Source organism: Heliangelus exortis, chromosome 9 (genome assembly GCF_036169615.1).
Source record: "Heliangelus exortis chromosome 9, bHelExo1.hap1, whole genome shotgun sequence".
NCBI classification, from domain to species: domain Eukaryota; kingdom Metazoa; phylum Chordata; class Aves; order Apodiformes; family Trochilidae; genus Heliangelus; species Heliangelus exortis.
The window spans coordinates 816,022-840,000 of NC_092430.1; the positions used below are offsets into that span (position 1 = coordinate 816,022).

The window sequence follows — 23,979 nt, forward strand, 5'->3', positions numbered from 1 at the left end:
ACTGAAAGACAATAATAAATAAAAGAGAAGTTCTTGAGATGGCAAAATCTGTGTTATTTCTAGCAAGTCTGTGTGCCAGTGATTTATGAAAAGACAGAACTTCTGCTGTATAAAACTCCAAGAGAAAAAGGAGAAGTGCTCGGCTCTTCTTCTCCCCCCCCCCTCAGCACTTCGGCTTCAAGCTACGGGACAGAGAAGCGGCAGGAGCGACAGACCCTATGCACCCGACTACAGCCAGAGGCCAGGGCCGGCGGACGGTGGTAACATCTTGATTACTCTCTCCTTCTTTTCTCTTCTTAATGACTCTTCTCTCCAAAGTAACTAATTGTATAAATCCTAAATAAATCCTTTTAACTTGTTAAAATCATAAAGCCTGATTATTTTCAGAAATTCACGCGTCGTCTATGAGTAGTGGCTGAATTTTCCTCTCAAACAAAATATAAATAATAACTCGGATCGTAACACCATCCCATCCCATCCCATCCCATCCCATCCCATCCCATCCCATCCCATCCCATCCCTGCAACCCAGGAGCTGCCCAGCCGGTGGCATCGCAGGAGGACTGGGGAGTGAAAGCCTCCCTGGAGCCAGGGCCAGCGCTGTCCTCCTGCAGCACCCAGGCTCTCCCGGCCTCCCCAGAACCCCCCATCACAGACACACGGACTCTTTATATTTTTGCAATCTTTTCATTAAAGAGACACCCGTGGGAGGGGGGAGCAGGGCGTGTGGCATTGAGGTGACACGGGGGAGCTTTGCCCAGCTCCATCCAATGCAGGAACAGCTCTGCTCTGCCTTAAGCAGGAGAGGATCACAGATGTGATGTAGGATCATCTAAAACAGGAGACACATTTGGATGAATCCCATTTTCCTGCTTAAGAATTGGAGCTGGAGCACAGTTACGCATCCTACTTACCCAGGTGAGGTATTTCCATAGCAGAGTAGTTTTACACTAACAAGAAGCTGCCCACAGAGGCTGTGCTGCAAGCAGATTATTAACTAGAGCAGATCCTGTGCCTTCAGTCAAGGCAGATTTTTGTGGTTTTTCAGCAGCCTTAACACACACCCTCTTGTTCCTCTTCCTGAGGTCACTGGTTCCAGCACCTGCAGTCCCAGCAGCACCAAGGCAGACACTGCAGCAGCTCCCAGAAACCATCATTAGCTTGCAGGTCTCACAGGTTTTCAGCAGGGCAGGGAAGAATCTCTCTTTGTAGCTCCCTCAGTGCACAGATTTAGTGCTTTTCCCCTGTGTACACTGGGGGAGTCTCGACTACAAGGGTTTAAAAATTCTCTGAAATGTCAGACACCAAACACCAGCCCTGGGACACTGCAGGTTTGGGAGTGAAGCTGAGGAATGGGAGGTGGAAAGAATTTCTTTACTGGGAGGGTGCTCAGACATTGGAATGGGCTGCCCAGGGAAGGGGTGGATTCTCCATCCCTGGAGATATTTGAAAAGAGCCTGGATGTAGCACTCAGTGCCATGGGCTGGGAACCACGGGGGGGGTGGATCAAGGGTTGGACTTGATGAGCTCTGAGGTCCCTTCCAACCCAGCCAATTCTAGGATTCTATTCTATGATTCTATGAAATGTGTGGAGGTTTTGTGTCACCATCCAGGTGGGAGTGAGGCTTGCTCTGAACCAACAGCCTGAACCCAGTTACTGCAAAACACCTCATTGAGTTAAACTGGTTTTGTCAAGAGATCTGAACCATCCTGAGAAATGCTCCTTTCAGTCTTGTCTGCTCACCCAAACATTGATTATTTTGAGTGAAACAGAGAAATGTGAAACAGATCCCTGGGGGCAGAAATGAGCTGCCTGGGGGGTGTGGATATCCTGGGTTTCACTGTTTGGCTTTTATTTGCAGGCAAAGCAAAGTCAAACCTGAAGTGACAGCTGAGATGGTGCAATCCTCTGATGTGATGGATTCAAGAAAGGCTTCACTCTTGCCAGAACCGGACTTTGGAGTCAGAGGTACTTTAATAACAGCTCGTCTGAAAGAGATGGAGGATTCCTACACAGAAATCCAGAACTTCAGGTAAGGAGCACTCCTGAGAAGAACTTACTATAAAGCTGTCAAAATCACTCTTGTTTGTTATTTTATCTGATGTCCCTGTGAGTAAGAAATTCATGAGAAAAGGATGATTCAGGCTTTTCAGCAGCTTTGGTTCCTCGTTTGAGAGAATTTCATTCATGTCTTTTTCAAGGCTTGCCACATGGTTCTTGTAAAAAAAATGGCTTTTTTGACATTACTTCTTCCTGAGCTTATTTCAGATTCTGTCTGAAAATACATCAAGCGTGTGCACCTCTGGCTTTCTCTCTCACTGCTTCTGTTCACTACTTCTCCATAAAGGTGTTCACAAGAGCTTGAGTGAAATATAAGTAGTACCAAAACTTTACTGTGGTTTAAAAAATTTTATCTATGTTATTCTGTGAATTTATCATTTCAAACTGCTACTGGATAGCTCTTGTCTTTATATATATATATATATATATATGTAAAAATGTGTAACCTGTAAAACATGCCTATGAACATGCTACTGAAATGAAATCATTTTAGGGGTTTACACTTTGTCACATTTTCCAAATTCCCCCCTGGAAACTTGTTACTGGGAAGTGGTAATGTGCAATATGAAGTACAGGGGTTAATAACAGTGGTGTTTCCATCAGCTCTGCCCTCTGCAGCTCTGGGATTTAGCTCATTTCTTTGCAGATTTTTTGCTGGGACATACAATGTGAATGGTCAGGCCCCCAAAGAGAGCCTTGAGCCTTGGCTGAGGTGTGATGCTGAGCCACCAGACATCTACTGCCTGGGGTGAGTGTCCCCTCCTGGCCTGGGGCTTTCCTGTGACTGCAGCAGGGGGTGTCCAGCTCCTTAGCTTTACAGAGCCTCCAATCAGCAGAACTGAATGTTGAGTTTTCAGCTATAAATTGAAATAAATTATAAATTGAGTACAAGTTGGTGTAGTTCTTTCCCAGAGGAAAGGGATGGAGTTATCAACAAGTGCATGCATCTCTGGGTTCCTTCCTCTGACACAGTTTCCAGGAGGTTGTTCTGAGTAAAGAAGCTTTCTTTTTCTGTGGAACACCACGGGAAGAGGAATGGTTGAAAGCTGTCACTGAGAGTCTTCACCCAGATGCCAAATCTGAAAAGGTAAACGTGGAATCACTTCCCACCTGGGCCTCTTTCCCTCTGCTTTCTCTTCTTCTCCACCGCTGTCTCCTCCAGGGGTTCGTGGGTTTTTGCTCTGAAGTGATGGAGGGGGAGTTGCTGTGCAGGGACAGGACAGGAGACCAGAGCAAGGAAATTGCTGCTGTCTTGGGGGAGGAGAATAGGAATCATCTTAGTCTCTTCATCTACACAATCCATGGTGGGATGAGTTTGAAGGTATCTTGGTTGGAACACTGCTGCTGTTTTGGTCTTGCTCCTCTCTTGTCACTGTTAGTGAAGGGAAATTCCTCCCGCGGGCTGTGCCTGGGCTGTAGGTTTTGTTTTGGGCTTCAGCTTTCTTCCCTGTGGTGTTTGGTCCCTGGCTCCTCTGGGTGCTGTGCTGTGAGTGCCCAGCTGATCCTTCTGATGAGCCTGGAATTCTTTTTTTTTTTTTAATCTGTATTTTTGTGGCTCATGTTCTGGACAGGGGGCGATGGGACTTCTCTCTTCAAACCTCTCCCCTTGTAGTATTTCCTGGAACAGGGTCTGTTTTCCCCAGTTGGGGCTGGCCCAGGTGCGCATGCCCGGGATCGGCAGGGTGTGGTTCCTGAGCAGGCTCCAGAGCCAGGCGGATCGAAGTTAGTTCACTGATAGTAACCCGAACCAACACTAGCTCGACTGACTCTGTTCGCGAACCGAGCTCGCGCCCACGGCGAGATTCGTCTCACGCAACATCTGGCCCAACTGGGCACAGGTGGGGCGAGCACCGTCCGGGCCCATCACCCGGCAAGTCCTGGCACCTGCTGCCTACAGAAACACGTGAGGCTGGTGGGAATCATGCTCCTGTTGTACGTGAGAGAGGATCCGGTGATTAACATCTCCGAGGTGGAAGCTGAGACGGTGGGCACTGGGATCATGGGGAAGATGGTAGGAATGGTGGCAACCCTGGGCTGAGGCTCCTCTGTTGTGTGTAAAAGCTCCTGACCAATTCCTTGTCTTTTATCTTTCAGGGTAACAAAGGTGGTGTTGCCATAAGGTTTAAATTCCATAACACTACTACTCTGTGCATTGTGAATTCTCACCTAGCAGCTCACATAGAGGAATACAAGAGGAGGAACCAGGACTTCCAGGACATCTGCTCTCGGATGCAGTTCCGCCAGTCAGATCCCAACTTGGCCTCTCTCACCATTGCCAAACATGAGTATGCTCCCCCTCTGGCTGTGCCCATCACTCCGTGGGGCAGGGAGAACTTGAGGAACACAGGAGAGTGCCAGGTTCTCCTGGCTGGGATGTGGGAAGGGGTCAGAAATGCTTTACTGGAACCCTGGGGCTGAGGGTGGTCACTGTCCAGGTCTAACAAGTCACCTGCCACCCTGTGCTCTCCCAGCTTTGTTTTATTTTCAAGTGAGGATGTGGCAGCAATGTGCACTGATTTCCCCAGGGGGATTTAATCTCTGGGATATCAGAAGCACCAGTTATCAAGAGGCAGTGACAAGGATGCAGAACGGGAATTAAAAGCAGCAAAAAATAGAAAATAAAGCTTCACTTTCAGGTTTTCACTGCTGCTTGTTGTCTCTGATGGCCAAGCAGACACAGCACCCAGCTGACAGTGTTGGGAGGAGCTGCTGGGTCCTGCCTGTGGCCAGACCGTGCACACTTGTGCTCTGTGTTCTCCTGCAGTGTGATTTTATGGCTGGGTGACCTCAACTATCGTCTGGAGGATCTCGATGTGGCAAAAGTGAAGCAGCTGGTGGAAGAGAAAGCTTTTCCAGAGCTCTGGCAGTATGACCAGGTACTGAATGAGGCAAAGGAATGCAAATGCAGTCTTTGAAGGCTTTACAGAGGGAGAGCTTTCTTTCCAGCCAACACACAAATATGATGCTGGCTGTGATGACTAAAGAGTGGCAGATCTAATGAGTCTAAACAGGAACAGTTCTTAGGTTATTGCTCTTCCTCTCCTTTAGGTCCAGTTTACATCTATTCATCTTGCTTTTCTTCCACTGATGTTTACCAGAACTTTTTCCCAGGAAAAATCCATTGGCTTTCCCCAGGGCTGTACAAAAACAAGGAATTATTTTTGTTAGTTTCTTTTTGGTTGTTGTTGTTGGTTTGGGGTTTTTTCCCTTGGCAAAATTTTGAGCATCTTTTACTTGCTGATACCTTCTCTACCTCCTCAGACCAGCTATATAGAGCCTCTGTACCTCAGATCAGAGCAGCTGGGGTCTGAAATGGAGCATTTGTGCTGTCTGTAGCCGAGTGCATCCTTGTGTAAGTCTGGGTATTGCACTGATTGGATCCAAAGAACAAAAGAAATATTTTCAGCTTTGAAGAAGCAGAAAGCAAAGCATGATACAGAGCTACTTAAGAGCAGACAATTTTGCAACTGCTCAAAGCAGCTCTGGCAAACACAACTTTGGTGGAGACCTGGCTGCAGGCCATGGCAGGAAAACAGAGTCTCTGGGAGAGCAGTGTCTTGCCTTGCTTTGTTCCTCCACCTGAGCTGTAATTTTGGCCTCTGTTTTAGTGAGAAATGTCGTGTTCCTGCCTGGTGTGACCGGATACTCTGGAAAGGGCAGAACATTGCTCAGCTGAGCTACAGGAGCCACATGGCTCTGAAGATCAGTGACCACAAACCAGTCAGCTCTGTGTTTGATATCGGGGTGAGTACAGCAGAGCTGGAGGAAAAAACTCCTGCTGGTGCTGGTGCTGGTGCTGGTGCTGCTGGTGCTGCTGCTGGTGCTGGTGCTGGTGCTGCTGGTGCTGGTGCTTTTAAAACCCTCCATATTTTCAGTGAGCAAACTGGATGTTTTCCCAAGGCAATCCTGGAGCCTTCAGAGCAGGAGATGTTTGCCCACTCAACATGGATGGAAGGAAAACATTCTTCATCGGGAGAGTGGCAGGATACTGGAATAGGTTGCCTAGAGAAGTTGTTGATGCCCTTCCTGGGAAGTGTTTAAGGCCAGGTTGGATGAGGCTTTGTGACACCTGGTGTAGCCATTTCATGATTCTCTACCTCCTTAGGAGCTGTGTCCCGACTTCTCTGCAATACCTGAAAAAGCTTGGGCTTTGTTATGGGCAGCTCAGCAGACAGCAGTGAGACTCAGTGCCTGAGGCAAGTTGCTTCTTTTAAATTCTCTCCTGGCTGATGCCCAGCAGTGGGGTGTGGTTGGTGGCTAATGACAGCCATTAGTGGCTCATTTCAGGCTGGCTGTTCCAAAGCTGGGCTGCCTGTGGAAGGTCAGGCTGGTGCTGGGGCCTGCAGAGGATGTGTTTGCAGCAGGGAACTTGGAGGTGCTTTTCTGTGTAGCTGGGTGTGACACATGTGGCATGGTGACAGTTAACATTTGTGTCTGCTGGGACACCTCGGGTGGCGTGCGGGAGCATCCCCCCTGCAGGGTTTGTGTGGGATCCCCTTGGAGCTGATTGCTTGCAAAGCAAGATGTTTCTATTTCTAAAGGAAGTTGCTTCAGAAAGTGGCAGCAATATTTCTGCTGAAGACTATTTTTGACTTTGATGGTTAACTTGGTGTATTTGCCTGTCCTTTCAGGAGGGCTTCACCCCACTCAGTCTTGCTGTCTCAGAAGGTCAGGTAGAGACAGTTGAGTTTCTCCTGAAAATGGGAGCTGATGTGCATGCTGGAGACCAGCAACAAAGGTAAGGGGTTTATCCACATGGGTCCCTTGAGTATTCTTTCGGTGGCACTGCTGAGAGGCACAGCAGCCTCATGTGCACTGAAGTGTTGGACCTGTGGCAGCTTGGTGTGACCATGCAGTTGTTTTGACTCCCTCTCCCATGTTGTAGTTGCTTTTAATGGAACCTGCTTTTTCTTTTGCTCATTGTCAAGTAATGGGAGAGCAAGCTGAGAGCAAGCAGGAATGAAAATATTGACTGTCTGTGTAAAATGATGACTTCGTAGCACATCTGGATCTTTCAGAACCCCACTCATGATGGCTGCTTCTGTTGGGAAGATGAAGTTGATCCAAGTTCTCCTGCAGTATGCTGTTCCAGCACATGAAAGGGATTCTTAGCTGTGAGGAGGAAGAGCAGAAGACCTTTGCAATCATTTTCTATGCTGAGGTAAGCCTTGTGGGAGGCAGTGCCCCTTCTTCCAGATGCTTCTGAAGCTGTCCCTCTGTCCCAGGAAGCTACCGGCTGGGAGCCTCCAGTCCCTGGAGCAGGGACAGAGGGCTCTGCTGTCAGTCCCTCTGCCCTCCAGCCCTTCCTGCTGGGGCAGTGCTCAGCACCCCTGGGTGTCCACAGGCAGGGCTTCCCCCCGGACGGGCTGTGTTAGCCCCCAGGCCCTGAGCTGGCATGGGGAACCAGGAGCTGGACAGTGCCGGGGTCCTGCAGCTTCGCTCATCTCTCACGGCTGTCATTCTTTCAGCTGCTGGGCTGCCAGGACATTGCAAAGACTTCGAGTGACCTGAGCTGCCTGCGGTCATGTCTGAAGTGTGGCAGTCACAGTGTCCGTCTGCTGGCACTCAGGGCCTTGGTGGAGCTGTGGGCACATCCACAGATGGGGAGTGAGGCGGAGTCAGGCGGAGCTGGGTTGGCAGCCTGGGGCTGGGGCATGGGGGTAACGTGGTGCTTTGGTCCTGGCTGTTAACTCTTCTGCTAAATGCTACCTGCCAGGAAGTGGTTATTTTTCCCAACGCTGCTTCCTCTCTTTCTCTTTATAGTCCTAGTGACCAACTGTCAGCAAGTGCAGCTCAGGAGAAGGCAGAAGCAGATCATGCAGGTGATGCAGACGACATCATTGTCCTCAGCACTCCCCAGTGGGAAGAAGCTTCTGGTCCTACGTTGGATGCAGCTGCTGTGGACAGAGGAGGCAGGATTTTGAAGTCTGGAGGAGCTCAGGAGGAAAAGGACCCAGGCCTTTCCTTGAGGTGGTTTGTATTGTCAGCACTGACTGTGTTTCCTTTTGACTTCAGCGCAGGCATCAGGTGGAGCAGCACAAGAAGTTTTGTGAATGTGCTGATTCGTTACTCGTTGGCGATGCTTCTTGTCAAGCTGTGAGGGCAGCTGTGACTCCATGTCCACTAGCAGGGTTGTTGTATTACCTTGTCCTCCAGACAAAGCATTCAATTGCCTTGTGATCAAACACCTAGCTCCTTGTATGAGGTTTTAAAATCCAGTCTATGGTTTGGAGGCCACAGAACCCTAAAGGAATCTTAGAAAACCAGTATATTTAGATAATGCAATGTTGTCTTCTGCTTTACCTGTGAGAGCCTACAGTGGGAGGTTTTATTCTTTCTGGGTTCTTCAGTTCTGTTTTATCAGAACTGTGTGGTAAGTGGTCAGCAGATAGTGGCCAGGGGACATTTCTTGGCATTATTACTGCAGTCTCTGTCTGGCACCATGAAGCACATGTCCTGCATCACGAGAGTCCCTTTGCTGTGCTGCAGGAACAGGCTGAGTGTGAGGTTAAGCTTTTGATCTGGATTCTGCTGTTTGCTTTTCTTTCCCTTTTCTGAATAGTGTGTAACTGGATAGAGCAGCAGATGGCATAGTCTCTAGCATCATGTTACACATAAGACTCCATGAACTAGTAAAATCTCTGCCTGTGCCTGTGGTGTGTACTCATGTGTGCAATGAGTACCTTGGAGGTTCCTCTACTTCCTCTCTTGCTAGGCCATTACCATTCTGTTAACTGGTTCCTAATCAAACGTATTCATGCTCGGATTTTTTTTCTCCACTTTAGAGGTGTTTCTTAAACTGCTAGGTGTAAGAGTCCAAAAAAGATAGCACTACTGGAAATGCATTCATTCCTGCTGTCCTGTGTTGACTTGGCTGCCCCAAGTCTCACTCTGTTGTCACCTGTAGAGTTGTCCATGTTAAATGTTAAGGAGATTTTTCTATTTTTTCTTCTGTTTTCTTCTATAGTAAACATGAAAGTTAAATCCTGAAAAGACGACACTTTGTCCTTTCAGAACCAAAAAGCCATATCCTTAATATTAAGCTATGGATCCCCTGCTAAGCCTTTGTCCCTGGCCAAGTCCTTCCTCCGTCCTGCCCATCCCTTCCCTGGCTCTTTTTTCAGGCATTGCCAGGTGACTCCTCTCCAGGGCATTCTTCTGGACTGGAAACTTGCCAATTGCAATTAAAAAAATAACTCCTTTTGTTCACAGGGATTTTTTTATTCCTTGTGCTTTCAGGTGATAGCCATGGTTCTAGAATCAAAAGTTACAAAAGAAGAGCCTCAAACATAAAAGTGAGGAGTAGCAGAGTGTAGTACAAACACTGATTGTCCCCTTTCTTCCCTGGTGTGTAGATCCCCTGCCAGAAGAGGAGAAAGATGATTTTCTCTGGACTTGTCTCTCCCCAGGATTCTGAGGTACTTTCTGAGAAGGACCTCGTAAAAGAAAGCTCAGCAAAGTTTCCATTTTGTCTTCCACAAGAAAGGTTATTCAAGCTGTCAGTGGGTGGCAAAGCAGATGCTTCTTTCTGCTCCTTTCAGATGTTTGTTTCATCTCTTTGAGGGAAAATTACCTCAACAGTGCAGAAAAGAGGAGAAGATTGTAATTCCTGTAGAGCTCAAAAGTGACATTGCTGGCTCTGAGAAAAATGACATATTAAATGAAAGGCCTGAAGTGCCCAACAAAACTTCCAGAGACTACACTGGTGAGAGAAACGATCTAGATGCAAATACTTCCTCTATGAATACTAATCCCTAGAAAATGAACTACGAAAGTGACTGACTTCTGAGGTTGCAAATATTAAGCTGGCCTGTGAATCCCTGCTGGCCAATGGCAGAGTAGCAAAGCAGCTGAGTGTCTCCCTTCTTCCCTGCTGTGTAGGTTCCCTTCCAGCTGTGGCAGCAGAGGAAAAGAAAGCTGTCAGTTTTCTGGGGACTTCTTCCTTGGATTCTGAGGTACTTTGTGTGAAAGAAAGGGAGGTTTCCGTGGTGGGGCTGGCGAGGATAGGAGGAAGATCCAGGAGCTCCTGGGATCCCGGTGTAACTGAAAGGAAGCTGGTCTGAAGTGGGGAAGTGCTTCTCAGGGGCTGTGCAGAAGCAGGGGTGAGATTCAGGACCTCAGGCATTTCTTTCTGCTGCTTCAGATTTCCTTGGAAAGCAGTCAGTGGATGATAAAGCAGATGCTTGTTTCTTCTGTTCTGTGTAAAAGCTCCTGACCAATTCCTTGTCTTTTATCTTTCAGGGTAACAAAGGTGGTGTTGCCATAAGGTTTAAATTCCATAACACTACTACTCTGTGCATATTGAATTCTCACCTGGCAGCTCACATAGAGGAATACAAGAGGAGGAACCAGGACTTCCAGGACATCTGCTCTCGGATGCAGTTCCGCCAGTCAGATCCCAACTTGGCCTCTCTCACCATTGCCAAACGTGAGTATGCTCCCCCTCTGGCTGTGCCCATCACTCCGTGGGGCAGGGAGAACTTGAGGAACACAGGAGAGTGCCAGGTTCTCCTGGCTGGGATGTGGGAAGGGGTCAGAAATGCTTTACTGGAACCCTGGGGCTGAGGGTGGTCACTGTCCAGGTCTGACAAGTCACTTGCCACCCTGTGCTCTCCCAGCTTTGTTTTATTTTCAAGTGAGGATGTGGCAGCAATGTGCACTGATTTCCCCAGGGGGATTTAATCTCTGGGATATCAGAAGCACCAGTTATCAAGAGGCAGTGACAAGGATGCAGAACGGGAATTAAAAGCAGCAAAAAATAGAAAATAAAGCTTCACTTTCAGGTTTTCACTGCTGCTTGTTGTCTCTGATGGCCAAGCAGACACAGCACCCAGCTGACAGTGTTGGGAGGAGCTGCTGGGTCCTGCCTGTGGCCAGACCGTGCACACTTGTGCTCTGTGTTCTCCTGCAGTGTGATTTTATGGCTGGGTGACCTCAACTATCGTCTGGAGGATCTCGATGTGGCAAAAGTGAAGCAGCTGGTGGAAGAGAAAGCTTTTCCAGAGCTCTGGCAGTATGACCAGGTACTGAATGAGGCAAAGGAATGCAAATGCAGTCTTTGAAGGCTTTACAGAGGGAGAGCTTTCTTTCCAGCCAACACACAAATATGATGCTGGCTGTGATGACTAAAGAGTGGCAGATCTAATGAGTATAAACAGGAACAGTTCTTAGGTTATTGCTCTTCCTCTCCTTTAGGTCCAGTTTACATCTATTCATCTTGCTTTTCTTCCACTGATGTTTACCAGAACTTTTTCCCAGGAAAAATCCATTGGCTTTCCCCAGGGCTGTACAAAAACAAGGAATTATTTTTGTGAGTTTCTTTTTGGTTGTTGTTGTTGGTTTGGGGTTTTTTCCCTTGGCAAAATTTTGAGCATCTTTTACTTGCTGATACCTTCTCTACCTCCTCAGACCAGCTATATAGAGCCTCTGTACCTCAGATCAGAGCAGCTGGGGTCTGAAATGGAGCATTTGTGCTGTCTGTAGCCGAGTGCATCCTTGTGTAAGTCTGGGTATTGCACTGATTGGATCCAAAGAACAAAAGAAATATTTTCAGCTTTGAAGAAGCAGAAAGCAAAGCATGATACAGAGCTACTTAAGAGCAGACCATTTTGCAACTGCTCAAAGCAGCTCTGGCAAACACAACTTTGGAGGAGACCTGGCTGCAGGCCATGGCAGGAAAACAGAGTCTCTGGGAGAGCAGTGTCTTGCCTTGCTTTGTTCCTCCACCTGAGATGTAATTTTGGCCTCTGTTTTAGTGAGAAATGCTGCTCTTTCCAGCTGTTTCCTTTGATCTCTTTGCGAAGGAATCATCCAAAGAAGAAGAGAAGCAGGAGGAGCAGGAGAGGGAATGCAGTAGGAAAGAGGAACGAACTGCAGTTCCCAGATGTGTGAAAGAAACAGTTATTGGCGTTGGCCATCAAGTTTACCAGACACCTTTGAAAGACAGAAAAATAGCCTCTATTATAAAAACATTCTCAATGTGCACTCTTCCAAACACAAGTGGGTGGAAAATCAGAAGTAAAGAAGCAGCTGTAATAATTTTGCAATTTTCATTTCTGTATGCCCTCACCAACTTGAAGAAAGGATCCCAGGCAATAGAGGTTCTTCTAGACAAAACACAGGCCATGAACTTTTAATGTCATTTTCAATGTCAGAGAGCTGCAGCAGAGAGCTTTGTGCCTCACAGGGTTTCTCTTGCTGCAGCTCAGTTCTGTTGCTTTCCCTGCTTCTCCCAGAGAGCTCTGGTTGTTTCCAGGTAAGAGAACACTGCAGCCACCAGGGACAGGCAGATCCTTGGCACTGTTAGGAAAATATTCCTGGCACTGAGGCATGTTGTGCCACATAACATGGGGCAACTCCTTGATGGGGAAACTCCATTTCTGGGGGCTAGGAAAAGGACTGAGACCTAATCCCATAGTGTTCTTACTACTCCCTAAACTCTTGTGCAGTATGAACTGAAGATGGAACAGGTCCCTTTTGTCATTTACACCTCAGATTCTAAGAGACTGCCCCCAGTAGAAGTTGCCCCTTTTTATTTTTCTGTTTGTTTCCACGTGGTGTATCTTTTTGGGTTGTGTGAGGACTAGAAGCTGGAATCATGGAATCTTTTTGGTTGGAGAAGACCTCCAAGATGACCAAGTCCAAGCTCTAACAGTGAGTTGCACTTTCTAGTTGGCAGAGAGTGGCAGACCATGGTGGAAAGAGCAAGGGCTTGGAGAACATCAGAGAGGTTCAGGTTGGGCCTCCTCTGCCCTTCCCCATACGCCCCCTCCAGGACCCCCAAAATGCCCTCTGAACCCCTCAGACTGCACCCAGGAACCCCTCCAAGACCCCCCTAAGGTGTCAAAGGTTCCCAGGAGGCTGGAGAGGGACAGGAGACCCATTGCTGCCCCCCGGCCTGGGCAGGGGCGGGTAAGACGCAGTGAGCAAGTGTTGAAAGTAACACCCCCACCCCCACCCTGGGTCAAAACTGCCTCCCCCCAGGAGGTGAAATTCTGCCCATCCACCCCCCCCCAAGGGGGCCCAAACTGCTCCCTCACTTTCCTATTTTCTCTGATACTTCTGTAGAACCCAGTTACTGCAAAACACCTCATTGAGTTAAACTGGTTTTGTCAAGAGATCTGAACCATCCTGAGAAATGCTCCTTTCAGTCTTGTCTGCTCACCCAAACATTGATTATTTTGAGTGAAACAGAGAAATGTGAAACAGATCCCTGGGGGCAGAAATGAGCTGCCTGGGGGGTGTGGATATCCTGGGTTTCACTGTTTGGCTTTTATTTGCAGGCAAAGCAAAGTCAAACCTGAAGTGACAGCTGAGATGGTGCAATCCTCTGATGTGATGGATTCAAGAAAGGCTTCACTCTTGCCAGAACCGGACTTTGGAGTCAGAGGTACTTTAATAACAGCTCGTCTGAAAGAGATGGAGGATTCCTACACAGAAATCCAGAACTTCAGGTAAGGAGCACTCCTGAGAAGAACTTACTATAAAGCTGTCAAAATCACTCTTGTTTGTTATTTTATCTGATGTCCCTGTGAGTAAGAAATTCATGAGAAAAGGATGATTCAGGCTTTTCAGCAGCTTTGGTTCCTCGTTTGAGAGAATTTCATTCATGTCTTTTTCAAGGCTTGCCACATGGTTCTTGTAAAAAAAATGGCTTTTTTGACATTACTTTTTCCTGAGCTTATTTCAGACTCTGTAAATCAGTAAATCAGTAAAGCTCCAACTGCACCATTTTCATGATCCACAGGTCCCAACATTCCTGTTGGGATTTGCTGCACTTGAGTTGATGTAAGGCTGACATCTATTGCTGCTGCCACATCCAGGCCCAAGCCGTTGGCGGGCGGTGCCGTTAGCGGGGGGAGCGGCGGCTCCGCAACGATGCTTCGTGAGAGCTCCGCTGAGCGACTGGAGCGGGGCGGCCACCGGAACCGGTACCGGTACCGAGGATGGATCAGTTGGTGGCCATCCAGGAGAGCCTGGAGGAGGGGAAGATCTGCCGGATCGTATCCTTTGGCTCGGTCGCGATGGTGCCTACGGGGGGCGGCCCCGGGGGTCCCGTACGGTTCCGTCTCTTCCTGTCTGATCCCGTCCGGTCCTGTCTGGTCCCGTCCTTCCTTGACCCTCGGCCCAGGCGGTGCAGGGGGTTCTGGTCGACGGGGAGAGCCGGGAGAGCCGTCTGCTGGGGCTGGTGGAGAGCGGCGGGCAACGCGCGTAGGTGCCGGGGACCCGGGGGTACCGGGGGGGTGGAGGAGGGAGCGGTGGGGTCACCATCCCGGGGACGCTGAAATGCGGTGTGGGTGTGCGGAGGGATGTGGTTCAGTGGTAGCCCTGGCTGGGTTCGGTGTTGGACCGGAAGATCTTAAAGGGCTTTTGCAAGCAAGGCTGTTCCTGTAGCATCTGGAGAAGAGCTGAGAGCTCTGAGGGTCTCTTACCGGGCTTGGAAACTTCTTACCCCAAACACTTTCTGCTGGGGCAGGAGCCTTGGAGGTTTGGAAGTGAAGTGCCTGGCAAGTCCTCTGGCTGCGTGGTATGAATGTCAGAGAAAAGCTCAGGCCCTAGAGGTTCAGGGCTGGTGAATTTTCCCAGAACCAAATCAGTTCTCATTGAAATGGGGGTACACAGCCCATAAGTGACTTTGGGGGCTGCAGGAGGCAGCTGGAGGGGTCGTGGTCTGTCTGTGCCTGCAGAGGTGCCAGAATTGCTTTTGCCTGCTCTGTGCTCGCAGGCTCCATGTGTACACTCACCAGAGGATGGCCATAGCAGCTGAGGATGTCTGGCTGGAGCAGGTTATCCCCATCACAGAAGAGTTTGTAGTGGAAGAAGGTACTGGTGTGCTCTGGGGGCTTACTGGGCGTCTCTAAAGAGGGAGATGAAGGAGTCTGGAGTCCATAGTTTGTTCTTCTGCTTGTTGAAATTTGGAAACTCTTCGTCCACATTTTTTATGCAGTTGGTAATCCCCGGTGGCACTCGTGCATCACGTGTCACGGGTGGGAGGGCCCCACGGGGTCAGTAGCTCTGCAACCCGGAGCACCCTGTGCACTGGCAGGTTTGTTCTGCCTGGTTCCCTTCCTACGAGGAGGGTTTGGGGTTTGAGGAGCTCACGAGCACCATCACAGTCTGCAAACCTGCTTCCCAGCTTTGTCACTGAACTTTGCTTTCCCTTTGCAGTTGTCCTGGACAGTGACCTCCAAGTCCTTGGTGAGTTCTGTGGGTGTTTTAGTGCTTGTCACGTGTGTTCCCTGGGGCTTGTGCTTGGCGAGGCAGACGTGGGGGTCTTGTGGTTTGGGGGGGATCTTGTCTTGGGTGGGCTGTTTGCCATGGTTTTGGTTCATGCTCACAAATATCATCACCCCAGGATTAATTTTCCCAAATATTTTTAAAACTCTACCGGGTGGTGAATGAGCCCCAGGGTGTTCTGTTCCCTGACGGTGCCTCTTGCTGGGAGTTTCCAGACAGCTGACAGTGACATTGCTCAGTAATTTATCCAACTAACTTTTCGTTTCCTGGAGAATGAGTTAAGTGTGTGCTTTGCAGGAGTACCTGTTCCAGCAGCCAGGCCTCAAGTCTGAATTTGAGCAAATCCGGGACTGTTTGGACAAAGGAATCCACGACAGCCTCTGTATCCTTGCAGCCTGATGTCTTTACAGCCTCTGCAAGGTGACTGATGAGGGCCATAAGGAGGCCGGGGAAGAACGCTTTCAGGCTCCCCTGACAGTGGGGCCACTGGCTGAGCCTGCACACGAACTGGGGTGCCTGCAGAGAAGACACAGGGGCAGCTCTCAGTGCACTGCTTCAGGGTGACCCCACAAGCCCCTCTGGGCCAGCACCCAACTCTGGCACCTGACTCTGGCTCTTGCCCTAGGTTTCCAGCTGCAGTGCAGGGCAGGGGGTGCAGGCAGTGGGGAAGCAGAGTGCTGCCCAGAATGCTGCAGGGCTCCTGTTTGTGCCTGGGGGGCCCCAGCAGCTGCGGGGTGGTAGGGCTGGGGGCAGCGGAGGCCTCATCCTGCCAAGGAGAGGCTGTGCTGGGCTGCAGAGCCCAGAAGGCCTCCCAGCAGAGCCCAGGGGAGTAAAGAGGGCAGCAGCCCTGCCCAAGTGCTGCCCGCGGGGCTGGGCTGGAGGGCAGCTGTCCTTGCCCCTTGCCGCATGCCCCTCTGCAGGCTCAGCTCCCACAGCAGCCTTACGTCATCAAAGAGGGTGGGGAGCTTCTCTGCCAGCAGCACAGCGATGGGGCTGGCCTCCACATTCAACATGGGACCAGCCATGATCTCTCTTAGGAGCAGCGGGCCCTGCTGCCTGACTTCTGCAAAGTTGTCCTGCATCTTCCAGATGCTTCTGAAGATGTCCCTCTGCCCCCGGAAGCCACTGGCTGGGAGCCTCCAGTCCCCGGAGCAGGGACAGAGGGCTCTGCTGTCAGTCCCTCTGCCCTCCAGCCCTTCCTGCTGGGGCAGTGCTCAGCACCCCTGGGTGTCCACAGGCAGGGCTTCCCCCCGGACGGGCTGTGTCAGCCCCCAGGCCCTGAGCTGGCATGGGGAACCAGGAGCTGGACAGTGCCGGGCTCCTGCAGCTTCGCTCATCTCTCACGGCTGTCATTCTTTCAGCTGCTGGGCTGCCAGGACATTGCAAAGACTTCGAGTGACCTCGGCTGCCGAGTGACACATGTCTGAAGTGTGGCAGTCACAGTGTCCGTCTGCTGGCACTCAGGGCCTTGGTGGAGCTGTGGGCACATCCACAGATGGGGAGTGAGGCGGAGTCAGGCGGAGCTGGGTTGGCAGCCTGGGGTTGGGGCATGGGGGTAACGTGGTGCTTTGGTCCTGGCTGGGAGGAAGGAGGTGGCTGTCAGCAGAGAGAGGGGTGGCTGAGCAGGGCCCGCAGAGCCTTTGCTGTCCTGCCCTCACCGGCCCCCCCACTGGCCCCAAAAATCCCCAAATTTTGACTTGATGTGCCCCAAAGTCCCCAAATTTTGACTCGACAGACCGAAATATCTCTAATTTCAGAGTTCACCCAACCAAAATCCCAAAATTTGGACTGAACACCGCCCGGAACCCCCAAATTTAGCTTTCTCTGCAAGATCCTATTTGATGGTGACATTCAGGAAGAGATGGAGAAGATAAAACGGGGAAGGAAGCACGGGGTGCAAGACTTTGCTGACCTGGGATCTTGTTGAACAACTTTGTTTCAAATGCTCTAGGAAGAACTAGCAATTCCTGAATGCTCTTCAGGTTGGTGTCTGCCTTCAAGTTTTACAAGCAGCATCCTGAAAGCATTGACCTTCCTGGGCAACTTGGTTGATTTAAAGGAGGAATCCCAGACTGGAAAAGCTGTGTCTGCTGAATTGAGGGACACAGGAACAGCAGTGCCACTTTTGTCACCTGAAAGCCTTTACCACGGTGGGAGATTTTCTCCTATTTGCCCAAGTTTCTGTGAGGCTGAAGGCTTCATCAGACTTCATCAGCACATGAACCAGAGCCAGCACAGGGCCCCCCTGATTCTAGAGAAAAGCTCCAGCATTTGCACTGCAATCCTTCTTTAGTTCTCCAACTCAAACTTTACTTCCTCCACTCCAACCCTGGCAGGTACCTTTTTTCCACTCAGTGGGAACCTCACCAGATCACCATCACCTCTCCAGTAGGATGGGCAGAAGCTCAGCAGCTGCGTCTGCCAGCTCCTCAGCACCCGTGCGTGGACCCCGTGAGGTCCCATAAACTTGTGCACCTGCAGGTTCTTTAGATGAGCCAAACCTCTTCTTCTCCCCCAGTGGGGGCTCCTTGGCTGTCCCAGGCCCTGCTTTCCCCTGCTGTGGCCTCTGCAATGAGGCAATGAGCACTTCCCAGAGGAGACTGAGGCAAGGAAGTCCTGGAAAACCTCAGCATTCTCAATATCCTCTGGAGCTAGGTCTGACATTTCCTTCAGGAGAGGGCCTACATTTTCCCGGCTTCTCCTTTCATTCCCACCTATGTGCCTCTCAAAGCTTTTCTTATTGCTCTTTCCAACCCCAGCAAGATTCAATCCTACCTGGGATGGATGTGGCTCTCCTGCCCTGCTCCCCAGCTGCTCCGACCACCTCTCTACTCCTCCCAGGGTACGTGCCGTTGCTTCCCCCCCGCCTCTGCATGCTTCCTCCTTCACTTGGAGGGCTTTCAGGAGCTGCTGGCTCATCCCCGCCGCCCTCCTGGAATTTTTCCCCGGCTGCGGGATGGGGAGAGTGGGGAAAGAGCACCTGCCAGCATGGGCCGGGAACCAAGATGTCCGCCGGGCAGCCCCCTGCTTGCCCCGGGACTACAGCTCCCAGCATGCCCCGGGACTACAGCTCCCAGCATGCCCCGGGGCGCTCCTCCTCTCCTGCTGCCTGGGCCCGCCCGACCCCGGGGCTGCCCCGGCCCCGGCCCAGCTGGGAGGGGGAGCAGGAGGAAGGGGATCTGGGCAGGGAGGGAAGGCAGGACAAAGAGTGGTGAGGAGCGGGAAAGAGGTGGAGGGGAAGGGGGCAAAGAGGGAGGAGGAGGGAGGCAGGGAGGGAGGGAGAGAGAGGAGAAGGGCGGGAAGGAGGAGAGAGGGGGGATGGAGAGAGAGCGGGCCAGGGGCCTGAGAGAGACAGAAAAGGCCCCAGGAGAGGGGAGTGACATGCGTGGTATGAATGTCAGAGAAAAGCTCAGGCCCTAGAGGTTCAGGGCTGGTGAATTTTCCCAGAACCAAATCAGTTCTCATTGAAATGGGGGTACACAGCCCATAAGTGACTTTGGGGGCTGCAGGAGGCAGCTGGAGGGGTCGGGGTCTGTCTGTGCCTGCAGAGGTGCCAGAATTGCTTTTGCCTGCTCTGTGCTCGCAGGCTCCATGTGTACACTCACCAGAGGATGGCCATAGCAGCTGAGGATGTCTGGCTGGAGCAGGTTATCCCCATCACAGAAGAGTTTGTAGTGGAAGAAGGTACTGGTGTGCTCTGGGGGCTTACTGGGCGTCTCTAAAGAGGGAGATGAAGGAGTCTGGAGTCCATAGTTTGTTCTTCTGCTTGTTGAAATTTGGAAACTCTTCGTCCACATTTTTTATGCAGTTGGTAATCCCCGGTGGCACTCGTGCATCACGTGTCACGGGTGGGAGGGCCCCACGGGGTCAGTAGCTCTGCAAGCCGGAGCACCCTGTGCACTGGCAGGTTTGTTCTGCCTGGTTCCCTTCCTACGAGGAGGGCTTGGGGTTTGAGGAGCTCACGAGCACCATCACAGTCTGCAAACCTGCTTCCCAGCTTTGTCACTGAACTTTGCTTTCCCTTTGCAGTTGTCCTGGACAGTGACCTCCAAGTCCTTGGTGAGTTCTGTGGGTGTTTTAGTGCTTGTCACGTGTGTTCCCTGGGGCTTGTGCTTGGCGAGGCAGACGTGGGGGTCTCGTGGTTTGGGGGGGATCTTGTCTTGGGTGGGCTGTTTGCCATGGTTTTGGTTCATGCTCACAAATATCATCACCCCAGGATTAATTTTCCCAAATATTTTTAAAACTCTACCGGGTGGTGAATGAATTGTTGTTACTTAATGGGCAGAATAAGAGTTTTTTATTTATTAGAAGTGCTGATTTTTATATTTTTAAATGGCATTCTCATGGAAAGCATGGATAAAGACCACGGTAAGCACTGGTGGGAAGTCGTGAGTGACTGCTGAGTTCTGCGGGGGCTCGGCTGGGCCCGGCAGCACCAGCACCAGCACCACGAGGGCTCTTTGCCATCAGCTCTGCCCTCTGCAGCTCTGGGATTTAGCTCATTTCTTTGCAGATTTTTTGCTGGGACATACAATGTGAATGGTCAGGCCCCCAAAGAGAGCCTTGAGCCTTGGCTGAGGTGTGATGCTGAGCCACCAGACATCTACTGCCTGGGGTGAGTGTCCCCTCCTGGCCTGGGGCTTTCCTGTGACTGCAGCAGGGGGTGTCCAGCTCCTTAGCTTTACAGAGCCTCCAATCAGCAGAACTGAATGTTGAGTTTTCAGCTATAAATTGAAATAAATTATAAATTGAGTACAAGTTGGTGTAGTTCTTTCCCAGAGGAAAGGGATGGAGTTATCAACAAGTGCATGCATCTCTGGGTTCCTTCCTCTGACACAGTTTCCAGGAGGCTGTTCTGAGTAAAGAAGCTTTCTTTTTCTGTGGAACACCACGGGAAGAGGAATGGTTGAAAGCTGTCACTGAGAGTCTTCACCCAGATGCCAAATCTGAAAAGGTAAACGTGGAATCACTTCCCACCTGGGCCTCTTTCCCTCTGCTTTCTCTTCTTCTCCACCGCTGTCTCCTCCAGGGGTTCGTGGGTTTTTGCTCTGAAGTGATGGAGGGGGAGTTGCTGTGCAGGGACAGGACAGGAGACCAGAGCAAGGAAATTGCTGCTGTCTTGGGGGAGGAGAATAGGAATCATCTTAGTCTCTTCATCTACACAATCCATGGTGGGATGAGTTTGAAGGTATCTTGGTTGGAACACTGCTGCTGTTTTGGTCTTGCTCCTCTCTTGTCACTGTTAGTGAAGGGAAATTCCTCCCGCGGGCTGTGCCTGGGCTGTAGGTTTTGTTTTGGGCTTCAGCTTTCTTCCCTGTGGTGTTTGGTCCCTGGCTCCTCTGGGTGCTGTGCTGTGAGTGCCCAGCTGATCCTTCTGATGAGCCTGGAATTCTTTTTTTTTTTTTAATCTGTATTTTTGTGGCTCATGTTCTGGACAGGGGGCGATGGGACTTCTCTCTTCAAACCTCTCCCCTTGTAGTATTTCCTGGAACAGGGTCTGTTTTCCCCAGTTGGGGCTGGCCCAGGTGCGCATGCCCGGGATCGGCAGGGTGTGGTTCCTGAGCAGGCTCCAGAGCCAGGCGGATCGAAGTTAGTTCACTGATAGTAACCCGAACCAACACTAGCTCGACTGACTCTGTTTGCGAACCGAGCTCGCGCCCACGGCGAGATTCGTCTCACGCAACATCTGGCCCAACTGGGCACAGGTGGGGCGAGCACCGTCCGGGCCCATCACCCGGCAAGTCCTGGCACCTGCTGCCTACAGAAACACGTGAGGCTGGTGGGAATCATGCTCCTGTTGTACGTGAGAGAGGATCCGGTGATTAACATCTCCGAGGTGGAAGCTGAGACTGTGGGCACTGGGATCATGGGGAAGATGGTAGGAATGGTGGCAACCCTGGGCTGAGGCTCCTCTGTTGTGTGTAAAAGCTCCTGACCAATTCCTTGTCTTTTATCTTTCAGGGTAACAAAGGTGGTGTTGCCATAAGGTTTAAATTCCATAACACTACTACTCTGTGCATTGTGAATTCTCACCTGGCAGCTCACATAGAGGAATACAAGAGGAGGAACCAGGACTTCCAGGACATCTGCTCTCGGATGCAGTTCCGCCAGTCAGATCCCAACTTGGCCTCTCTCACCATTGCCAAACATGAGTATGCTCCCCCTCTGGCTGTGCCCATCACTCCGTGGGGCAGGGAGAACTTGAGGAACACAGGAGAGTGCCAGGTTCTCCTGGCTGGGATGTGGGAAGGGGTCAGAAATGCTTTACTGGAACCCTGGGGCTGAGGGTGGTCACTGTCCAGGTCTGACAAGTCACTTGCCACCCTGTGCTCTCCCAGCTTTGTTTTATTTTCAAGTGAGGATGTGGCAGCAATGTGCACTGATTTCCCCAGGGGGATTTAATCTCTGGGATATCAGAAGCACCAGTTATCAAGAGGCAGTGACAAGGATGCAGAACGGGAATTAAAAGCAGCAAAAAATAGAAAATAAAGCTTCACTTTCAGGTTTTCACTGCTGCTTGTTGTCTCTGATGGCCAAGCAGACACAGCACCCAGCTGACAGTGTTGGGAGGAGCTGCTGGGTCCTGCCTGTGGCCAGACCGTGCACACTTGTGCTCTGTGTTCTCCTGCAGTGTGATTTTATGGCTGGGTGACCTCAACTATCGTCTGGAGGATCTCGATGTGGCAAAAGTGAAGCAGCTGGTGGAAGAGAAAGCTTTTCCAGAGCTCTGGCAGTATGACCAGGTACTGAATGAGGCAAAGGAATGCAAATGCAGTCTTTGAAGGCTTTACAGAGGGAGAGATTTCTTTCCAGCCAACACACAAATATGATGCTGGCTGTGATGACTAAAGAGTGGCAGATCTAATGAGTCTAAACAGGAACAGTTCTTAGGTTATTGCTCTTCCTCTCCTTTAGGTCCAGTTTACATCTATTCATCTTGCTTTTCTTCCACTGATGTTTACCAGAACTTTTTCCCAGGAAAAATCCATTGGCTTTCCCCAGGGCTGTATAAAATCAAGGAATTATTTTTGTTAGTTTCTTTTTGGTTGTTGTTGTTGGTTTGGGTTTTTTTCCCTTGGCAAAATTTTGAGCATCTTTTACTTGCTGATACCTTCTCTACCTCCTCAGACCAGCTATATAGAGCCTCTGTACCTCAGATCAGAGCAGCTGGGGTCTGAAATGGAGCATTTGTGCTGTCTGTAGCCGAGTGCATCCTTGTGTAAGTCTGGGTATTGCACTGATTGGATCCAAAGAACAAAAGAAATATTTTCAGCTTTGAAGAAGCAGAAAGCAAAGCATGATACAGAGCTACTTAAGAGCAGACCATTTTGCAACTGCTCAAAGCAGCTCTGGCAAACACAACTTTGGTGGAGACCTGGCTGCAGGCCATGGCAGGAAAACAGAGTCTCTGGGAGAGCAGTGTCTTGCCTTGCTTTGTTCCTCCACCTGAGCTGGGCCTCCTCTGCCCATCCCCAAACGCCCCCTCCAGGACCCCCAAAATGCCCTCTGAACCCCTCAGACTGCACCCATAAACTTGTGCACCTGCAGGTTCTTTAGATGAGCCAAACCTCTTCTTCTCCCCCAGTGGGGGCTCCTTGGCTGTCCCAGGCCCTGCTTTCCCCTGCTGTGGCCTCTGCAATCAGGCAATGAGCACTTCCCAGAGACTGAGGCAAGGAAGTCCTGGAAAACCTCAGCATTCTCAATATCCTCTGGAGCTAGGTCTGACATTTCCTTCAGGAGAGGGCCTACATTTTCCTGGCTTCTCCTTTCATTCCCACCTATGTGCCTCTCAAAGCTTTTCTTATTGCTCTTTCCAACCCCGGCAAGATTCAATCCTACCTGGGATGGATGTGGCTCTCCTGCCCTGCTCCCCAGCTGCTCCGACCACCTCTCTACTCCTCCCAGGGTACGTGCCGTTGCTTCCCCCCCGCCTCTGCATGCTTCCTCCTTCACTTGGAGGGCTTTCAGGAGCTGCTGGCTCATCCCCGCCGCCCTCCTGGAATTTTTCCCCGGCTGCGGGATGGGGAGAGTGGGGAAAGAGCACCTGCCAGCATGGGCCGGGAGCCAAGATGTCCGCCGGGCAGCCCCCTGCTTGCCCCGGGACTACAGCTCCCAGCATGCCCCGGGACTACAGCTCCCAGCATGCCCCGGGGCGCTCCTCCTCTCCTGCTGCCTGGGCCCGCCCGACCCCGGGGCTGCCCCGGCCCCGGCCCAGCTGGGAGGGGGAGCAGGAGGAAGGGGATCTGGGCAGGGAGGGAAGGCAGGACAAAGAGTGGTGAGGAGCGGGAAAGAGGTGGAGGGGAAGGGGGCAAAGAGGGAGGAGGAGGGAGGGAGGGAGGGAGAGAGAGGAGAAGGGCGGGAAGGAGGAGAGAGGGGGGATGGAGAGAGAGCGGGCCAGGGGCCTGAGAGAGACAGAAAAGGCCCCAGGAGAGGGGCGTGACAGAGGGGTGGGAGAGGGAGCAGGAGAGAGGGGAAAGGGCGAGGGGAGAGGAAGGGAGAGGGGAGGGAGAGGCAGGAAAGGGGAGAGGCTGCAGGAGAGAGAGGGACAATAAGGCCAGGAGAGGAGAGGGAGAGAAAGATGTGGAGACAGAGAGAGAGAGAAAGAGCAGTGGCTCTGAGACCCGTCAGGGAGGAATTGGGAAGTGTTGAGAGGGAGACAGCCAGTGAAAGCCCAAAGTTGTG

General features: G+C 51.1%; 4 protein-coding genes across 4 annotated transcripts in view; all 4 read left to right on the forward strand.

Annotated features, from left to right (window-relative positions):
- Nucleotides 1-23,979, forward strand: part of LOC139800063 (type II inositol 1,4,5-trisphosphate 5-phosphatase-like) — a 107,782-nt gene that overhangs the window by 77,468 nt on the left and 6,335 nt on the right.
- Nucleotides 1,588-8,161, forward strand: LOC139800041 (type II inositol 1,4,5-trisphosphate 5-phosphatase-like). Its single transcript, XM_071752727.1, is given in 10 exon segments — nucleotides 1,588-2,032; nucleotides 2,708-2,809; nucleotides 3,034-3,154; nucleotides 3,959-4,072; nucleotides 4,156-4,346; nucleotides 4,826-4,940; nucleotides 4,942-5,042; nucleotides 5,661-5,842; nucleotides 6,730-6,799; nucleotides 7,825-8,161. Coding segments are annotated over 10 exon segments (1,470 nt in total). The 5' UTR covers nucleotides 1,588-1,895.
- LOC139800043 (type II inositol 1,4,5-trisphosphate 5-phosphatase-like) lies at nucleotides 11,823-22,079 on the forward strand. The gene is made up of 7 exons (XM_071752730.1): nucleotides 11,823-11,913; nucleotides 13,247-13,514; nucleotides 19,811-19,912; nucleotides 20,137-20,257; nucleotides 21,062-21,187; nucleotides 21,259-21,449; nucleotides 21,929-22,079. The coding sequence occupies exons 1-7, from the start codon at nucleotides 11,823-11,825 to the stop codon at nucleotides 22,077-22,079; spliced, it is 1,050 nt and encodes a 349-aa protein (XP_071608831.1).
- LOC139800044 (type II inositol 1,4,5-trisphosphate 5-phosphatase-like) lies at nucleotides 13,978-15,696 on the forward strand. The gene is made up of 5 exons (XM_071752731.1): nucleotides 13,978-14,063; nucleotides 14,192-14,271; nucleotides 14,786-14,883; nucleotides 15,229-15,290; nucleotides 15,595-15,696. The coding sequence occupies exons 1-5, from the start codon at nucleotides 14,007-14,009 to the stop codon at nucleotides 15,694-15,696; spliced, it is 399 nt and encodes a 132-aa protein (XP_071608832.1). The 5' UTR covers nucleotides 13,978-14,006.